The 6,728-nt window shown below is 67.7% G+C and overlaps 4 protein-coding genes across 4 annotated transcripts in view; 3 read left to right on the forward strand and 1 right to left on the reverse strand.

Annotated features, from left to right (window-relative positions):
- Positions 1–2,265, forward strand: part of CHLNCDRAFT_30281 (hypothetical protein) — a 3,371-nt gene extending 1,106 nt beyond the window's left edge. Inside the window, exons 4-8 of the mRNA XM_005849406.1 lie at positions 197–280; positions 444–668; positions 904–1,044; positions 1,255–1,459; positions 1,638–2,265. Of these exons, the coding sequence (XP_005849468.1) occupies positions 197–280; positions 444–668; positions 904–1,044; positions 1,255–1,459; positions 1,638–1,708 (726 nt within the window). The 3' untranslated portion in view covers positions 1,709–2,265. The remainder of the gene's footprint in view (positions 1–196; positions 281–443; positions 669–903; positions 1,045–1,254; positions 1,460–1,637) is intronic.
- A 354-nt stretch (positions 2,266–2,619) lies between these two features.
- On the forward strand, positions 2,620–3,046 carry CHLNCDRAFT_142748 (hypothetical protein; the record flags this gene model as incomplete). Its single annotated transcript, XM_005849407.1, has 2 exons — positions 2,620–2,742; positions 2,915–3,046. 2 exons carry the CDS (start codon positions 2,620–2,622, stop codon positions 3,044–3,046), a joined length of 255 nt encoding a protein of 84 aa, XP_005849469.1.
- A 238-nt stretch (positions 3,047–3,284) lies between these two features.
- On the forward strand, positions 3,285–4,803 carry CHLNCDRAFT_56064 (hypothetical protein). The gene is made up of 6 exons (XM_005849408.1): positions 3,285–3,392; positions 3,468–3,644; positions 3,767–3,848; positions 4,043–4,164; positions 4,312–4,401; positions 4,527–4,803. The coding sequence occupies exons 1-6, from the start codon at positions 3,357–3,359 to the stop codon at positions 4,569–4,571; spliced, it is 552 nt and encodes a 183-aa protein (XP_005849470.1). The 5' UTR covers positions 3,285–3,356; the 3' UTR covers positions 4,572–4,803.
- Positions 4,804–5,009: 206 nt separating this feature from the next.
- The window catches only part of CHLNCDRAFT_57189 (hypothetical protein), a gene marked incomplete at its 3' end in the record, with an annotated part of 6,503 nt that continues 4,784 nt past the window's right edge, over positions 5,010–6,728 (reverse strand). The window contains exons 15-20 of the mRNA XM_005849677.1: positions 6,378–6,536; positions 6,185–6,263; positions 5,989–6,068; positions 5,728–5,862; positions 5,348–5,564; positions 5,010–5,149 (exon numbers count right to left, since the gene is read on the reverse strand). Of these exons, the coding sequence (XP_005849739.1) occupies positions 5,010–5,149; positions 5,348–5,564; positions 5,728–5,862; positions 5,989–6,068; positions 6,185–6,263; positions 6,378–6,536 (810 nt within the window). The remainder of the gene's footprint in view (positions 5,150–5,347; positions 5,565–5,727; positions 5,863–5,988; positions 6,069–6,184; positions 6,264–6,377; positions 6,537–6,728) is intronic.

Genomic DNA, 6,728 nt, shown 5'->3' on the forward strand with positions numbered 1-6,728 from the left:
GCTCAAGATGGCGGCCACGCGGGCGCGGGAGCACATCAAGGTGAGGCGGCGGGCGGCAGCAGGCCCCGCGCCGCGTCGCGCTGCACACTGCACACCCCGGCGTGCCACCACCCTCGCTGCCCTCGCCCTGCTCAGCCTGCCCTGGCACCCCACACCATGCATTGCGCCCGCCTGCCCCGCCCGCCGCGTGGTGCAGGCTGGCGGCGAGCCGCGCTGCCTGATGGACTTCTGGGCGCAGAAGTGCCTGGAGGAGATTGGAGAGGCAGAGGCGGAGGGACTGGTGAGCGGGGGGCGGCGCCTCACGGCGGGCCGGCGCACGGCAGCCAGCAAGCGCCCTTCCCGGGGGCCTGCCCCATGGCCCTTCACCCCCTGCCCCTCCCCGCCCTCCTCACCCCTTGCCTCTGCCCCTTCGCCCTGCCCGCCCCGCCCCGTCCGCCCTGCAGCCGCCGCCCAGCCACACCACTGTTGCGCGCATGGGCGACGCCATGATCGACTTCCTGTTTGCCAGCCAGGACGCCTCCACCGCCTCCCTGGTGTGGTGCCTGACGCTGATGGCGGACAACCCTCACATGCTGGCGCGGGTGCGGGAGGAGCAGCAGCGCCTGCGGCCCGACCCCTCTCAGACCATCACTGCTGAGGTGCTGGGAGAGATGGCCTATACGCGCCAGGTGGGTGGGGTGGGGGTGCGGGCGACGGCTGAGGCGGGTTGGGTGGTCGTGGGGGTAGGCAGGCAGGGTGCCTGTGTGGGGCCAGCGAGGCAAGGGCACCCCAGAGGAGCAGGCGCGCCTGCATTCGCAGTCGTGCCACAGACCAGCGTTGGGCCCTGGCCTCCCTTGCGGTCCCCTCTCTGCCTAGCCCTCCTCCACCCGCCCCCACCCGCCCTCCCTCCTCCCTGTGCCGCAGGTGGTGAAGGAGATCCTGCGGTACCGCGCCCCCGCCCCCATGGTACCGCAGATGGCCTACGCCGACTACCCGCTGACGGAGCAGTACGACATCCCGCGCGGCACCCTCGTCTTCCCCTCCATCAACGCAGCCAACATGCAGGTGCGGCCCCCTGTGGGGCACGCGCCGCGGGGTTGCCCTGCCCCTGTGCCTGTGCTGGCGGAAGAGGGTTCCGATCTGCCACGCATGGCGGCTCGTACCGCGCTCCTGGCGCGGCCCTGCTCTGAGCGCCCACCGCTCCCGCGCCTGCCCCGCCTGCCTGCCTCCCCTCCCACTGCACCCGTGCCCACCCCCCAATCCCTCGTGCCCCAGGGCTTCCCCGACGCCGAGCGGTTTGACCCAGACCGCATGGGTCCCGAGCGCAAGGAGGACATTGTGCACGCCAAGAACTTCCTCACCTTTGGCTACGGCCCCCACTACTGCGTGGGCAAGGAGTACGCCATCAACCAGCTCGTCCTCTTCCTGGCCATCACCAGCCTGGGCGCAGACTGGACCCGCACGCGCACTCCAGACTCGGGTGGGCGGGGCGGGGCGGGACAGGAGGGAGGAGGGCCGGTGCCGGGCAGCCAGCCGCCAGCCAGCCGCCAGCAGCGTGCGGAGGGAGCCAGCCTGGCTGGGCGCCGGCCCCCCGATGCCTCCAGCTCGCCACACCAGCTCACACCTCGCCTGCCCGCCTGCCCGCCCCCCTGCCGCAGACAAGATGAAGTACCTGCCGACCATCTACCCGCACGACTCCCTCATCTCCCTGCGCCCCCGCGCGCAGTGAGCGAGCGGCACCGGCGCGGGCGGATGCGCGGGCTGAGCCCCCGCTGCGCCCCGCGGCCAGCGGGGCGCAGCCTCCTCGTTATCCAGCACCACCAACCCCTGCCCATTCATGATACGCTTCCTTGCATTCCTTCCCTGGGAAAACGAACCCACCCGCTCCATTTGCCCCCATCGCATTGCCACTCTCCCTGTTGCCGCCGCCCTCCTTCCCCTTCGTTTATTACTCACGTGTCGTCTTCGCCTGCTGGCGCAGCTGCCGCCGAGCAGCGGCCAGCACCTCACACTCGACTCCCTTGTGCACGTCGCCGAGCCGCCCTCCTCCGCCCGTTCAGGGGCGGCCAAGCCCCTGTTTTCTCTCCTGCACGCCACGGCGCTCGCCGGGTGCACGTGTCGCACTGACATTCGTCTTGATTGGTCTACACAGGGGGCTGTGGCCCCTCTCTGCCCGCCTGGGATCCCGCCGCGGCGGTGGGCGCTCCTCCCTCCGCGCCGCTGGCTCTCAGCCGTGGCCAAATCTTTGCTGTTGTGTCGTTGCTGGATGTAACTGAACAGCCAATGGTTGAAGGAATGCGTGAGCGGGGTGATGGGCTGGGTATGCAGGAAGGTAAAGGCGGTGAAAGTTGCATCACCTATGCAGCGATGCCTGGAAATGCAAGCATGGGCAGGGGTTCTATCTGCACAATGCTGGGAAGGCAGGCATTTGCATAAAGATTACCAGTGTCCCCTCGCTGGTTGAATGTCCCTGCGAATTGCACCCCGCACTCGAGCACGCTGGCGGCAGCGCAGCGGGGCAGGCACCCCATCTGGAGGGGCGAGACTCTGATTGAGTGGTTTGCTGCTTCGCTCACCCTTGCGCAAGCGTCTTTGCCACAGCTGTTGCAGCGGTAGCTACCACTTTAGTGTGCGGGCGACATGGTGGACGTCACTGTGCTGTTTTTCGCACGCAGCAGGGAGCTTTCAGGCACCAGCGAGGCCAGGATATCGCTGCAGCCCGGCAGTACCACCAAAACGCTAATGCAGCAGCTCTTGTCACAGGTGCGAGCGGCGGCGGCGAGGCGGGGTGCGCCTACACCATCCATTCGGCGCTGCGGGGCACTGTTTCGGCCATACAATGCCAGCGCCAACCCAAGCTCCTGTGTGCAGCTTCCTGTGCCGCAAGCCTACCCTCCTGTACCCCCCACGCCGACCCGGCACCTTGCACCTGCAGTACCCCCAATTGGAGGAGCTGCAAGGAAATTTCGTGTTTAGCCTGAACCAGGAGTACCTGGGGGTGGACGAGGAGCAGCAGTTGAAGTCTGGGGATGAAGTCGCAGTGATTCCGCCCATCAGCGGCGGCTAGGGAGCGTCGGCGGCACCCGCGGCACGCTCGCTGGCTTGCTGCCTGGAGCGGTGCCCCTCCAACTTTGTATTATCTCTGTTTCATGTACCTACATTCATTCAACATTCTTGTAAGCCGCAGCACGCAATTGGTGGACCCTGCCGAGAAAGACGGCGGCCACCGTGGCGGCCGCCCCAGCGGTCGCAGCATGGAGAGGAAATGCTCCTGGTTGCGGGCCTTCCAGGTGCTTTGGCTGACCCACATCCGGGCCTGGATCTCGTTTCTTCCCCGCGGGCTAGCGCAGGGCCTGCCATAGGGTCGGGTTAGAGCGATGCTCCGCGCTCTTGCAGTCCGGGCGGCGCGCAGGGTGAGTGCAGTGGGCTGCTATGTCGCGATCCCCGGCCCTAGCCCTTCAAACCCCGCGTCATGGTGTGTGCTGCAGGGGGGCGCCCTCGCGGCGCAGCAGCAGCGGTGCTTCGCCGAGGGTGCCGTGGCGCCGCAGACCACCGTTTGGGACGAGCTGTCCGACCTGGTGACTAGCGACGACGGCAAGCGGGAGCTGGCCACCCTGCGCAGCTCGTACGTCGACATCGCTCAGAAGCTGACCGGCATGGCCAAGGTGGGCTTGCGGGGGCGATCAGGATGGCCGCCGGGGCGCTACCCTGACCGCCCGGCTACCACGCGCGTGGGCGGTGGGGCGCGGATCAGCGACGGTGCCTGCCTTGCCCTGCCCGCCTGCAGACCCAGCCCGCGATCAAGTGGGCGGACTGGAGCAAGGAGATTGACCCCAAGCTGGTGCAGCAGTTCAAGCAGGCATATGAGAGTGAGCACAGCCGCAAGCTGCCCGCCAAACTGCACCGCAGGCACCACCTGTGGCGTTCAGCTGTGTACGGTCACAAGGAAGCTTGCTGGTGCATGCTTCCAGCTGGTAGTTGCTGTCGAGATCAGGGCTGGGATGTTGGAGAGGCCAGCCCAGCTCAACAGCTGCTCGCCGTTGCCGCTGCCCCACGCCCGCAGCCATGAAGCTGCCCAAGTACGAGGGCACCGAGCTGCAGGAGGCCACCGCCCAGTTTGCGGCGCTGCAGAAGGAGGCGGAGGCGCTGGTGACCTCCTCCCAGATCCGCATCGCAGAGATCCAGGTTCGGGGCACCGCGGCAGGGCTGTTGCCACGTTTTCGACTGGCGAGCAAATGGCGGCGGCCAGCAGGCCTTCTGGCACTCCCTGTGTGGCTTGCTGCTGGCACCACATGCACCGACGCCTGGCCCATCTCCCTGCCTGTTGTGCAGACTGAGATCGCCAACATCCAGAAGGAGAAGGAGCGCATCGCCACCACCACCATTGACGACGAGCTGGCGGCAGACCCCGAGCTGGCCAAGGTGTGGCGCGGCAGCCAGTCAGCATTGGGTCGGCACCCGGGCCGGCCTCGGCCAATCGCCGCCGTCGCGCCGCCTGTGCCGGCCATGACTGATGCCTTGCTTTGCCGGCAACGCGGCCCCTGCAGGAGGTGGACGAGGAGGTGCAGAAGAACTACTTCATGGTGGTGTGAGGCCCGCCGCGCCAGGCACGCTCCCGGCGACCGCCAGCGCAGCGCGGCATGTTGTTTCGGCTGGGACGGCCACGCCCTGCTCTCCACCACGCCACGCGTTGACACAGGGCGGCAGGGATGTGCCGACAAGCTGCAGGCTGCTGACTGGGGAAGGCCTGAGGCCCGCCAATCACGCCTGGGCACACTGCGGCCGACGCCTGTGTGTGTGTGTGTGTAACATTCACAACGCTCAGCATTAGGAAATCGGCAGAATCAAATGGTTCAGGCCACAGGGCAGTGCAGGCCTGAGGGCATCACGAGAGCAGCAGCAATGAACAGGAGTGAGGGGGCGGCATTGAGTTCGGGGAAAAAAGCTGGGCGATGCAGGGAGGAGCCGAAATGAAGCATCTAGATAGCAATAGGAACATGTAATAAATTAACAATTGGGGGAGGCTCAGCTCACAGCAGCTTTGCCGCCGGGTCCAATCCCGCTGCATCGCCGCCGGCGCCCACCGCCAGGGGCACCGGGCGCATGTCGGCGGTGGCGGGCCAGGTGTACCTGCACCCCGACCTGGTCATGGCCTCGGACAGCGCCGTGTCTGCACCAACACACACACACACACCAGCAGCAACCTGCTCACGGAGTGGTGCGGCGCCTGTAGGCGATGCAAGCAGGCCAGCCGCCTCGCGGCGCTGGCCTCCTCCGCCACTTGCAGCACGACATGCCCTGGAAGCACAGGCAGGGCCGTGCGCGGCAGGGCCGTGCGCGCCGCCCCACGGCCACCCCCGCCACTCACACATCTTGGTGCGGTTGCGCCCCAGGCGGCCGCCGTCTGCCCCCGAGTGCGCATACTCCCAGTAAACGGAGATGGTCATCTTGAGCGGCGCGGTCGCGGTGTTGAGGTTGACGGACAGCGTGCCGGAGAAGTCCTTGGGGTTGGCCCTGATGCATGCCTCGGCAGCCGACCGCAGCTCCTCAATCACGCCGGGCGCTGTGTCCAGGTCGACAAGCACCTGGCGAGGGGAGAGGGGCGCGAGAGGGCAGCGCATGCATGGTGGGAGAGGGGCGGCCATGCTTGAGCACGGGGCATGCCGCAGGGTGCGCACGCGCAGGCCACGAGATGGCAGCACGCGCGGCGCGGCGCCCCCTCCCTCCGCGGCGGCGCCGCCCGCCCACCTTGAACGCCTCGCCGCGGTTGCCCGAGGTGGAGATGTTGATGAACGGGATGACGCGGATCTTCTCGTTGGGGTACCAAACGCGCTGGTTGTTGGAGCTGGTGAGCACGGTGAAGGACAGGTGGATCTCCTCCACCTGCGGGGGGGGGCAGCAGGGGCCGAGCCGCCTGGGGTGGCCCGCTGGGGAGCAGGCAGGCACATGGCAGGCAGGCGCATGGCAGGCAGGCGCATGGCAGGCAGGTGCCACACCGCCCCGCCCAACCTTTGTCTGGTCGTTGTCAATGAAGATGGAGTCCCCCACATCGTAGGGGTGCACCATGAACAGGAAGACCACGTTCTCGTCTGCCATGCGCAGCGGAGCAGTGGGGCACAGGGTCGGCAAGGACAGCAAGCGGCGCCGCAGCGTGCCCTGGTAAGGCAGGGACGGCGGGCCATGCCGCAGCGCCGCGGCAGCTCACATGTCGTCCTGATGCTGTTGCCGAAGATGAAGCTGAAGCCCAGGAACAGCGACGCAAACCCAGCCCACGTTTTCAGCACCTGCACAGCATCCACGCACCCGCTCATGCACGCTCGGCAGGCAGGCTGATATGAACAGGCACCACACACCACCACCACATCAAGGGTTTTCGTGTTCAGCGGCTGGGCGCTCACGTCGACGTCCCAGATGAGCAGGTAGATGAAGCCCATGAGTATGTGGAGGAAGATGCCGATGAGCGTCTCCAGGGTGCCCACAATGGTGCGTGCATCCTTGAGCGAGGCTGCCAGGTTGCGGCGGTCCACAAACACGCGGGTGATGGCGCCGCAGCACTCCTGCGTGCGCCGGGGGTGGCGGGTGGCGGGTGGGGGTTGGAGTGGGGCGGGTGGGGAGGGGACAGCACCAGGCTGCAAGGCCCCGCTGCCGCGCCGCGCCGTGCCGCGCAGCACCGCCATGCTCGCTGCGCGCCTGCCGGCCCTGCCGGCCGGCCCTGCCTGCCAGCCTGCCCCGGCTGCCCCCCCCCCCCC

This window comes from Chlorella variabilis, assembly GCF_000147415.1.
Source record: "Chlorella variabilis unplaced genomic scaffold CHLNCscaffold_5, whole genome shotgun sequence".
Taxonomy (NCBI): Eukaryota; Viridiplantae; Chlorophyta; class Trebouxiophyceae; order Chlorellales; family Chlorellaceae; genus Chlorella; species Chlorella variabilis.

Excerpts from the sequence above, each read along its gene's own strand:
- CHLNCDRAFT_56064 (XM_005849408.1), top strand. The coding sequence starts at position 3,357 with ATGCTCCGCGCTCTTGCAGTCCGGGCGGCGCGCAGG. Across the intron at positions 3,849-4,042 it reads GTTCAAGCAGGCATATGAGA|CCATGAAGCTGCCCAAGTAC; the intron begins GTGAGCACAGCC and ends CCACGCCCGCAG. Across the intron at positions 4,165-4,311 it reads TCCGCATCGCAGAGATCCAG|ACTGAGATCGCCAACATCCA; the intron begins GTTCGGGGCACC and ends CCTGTTGTGCAG.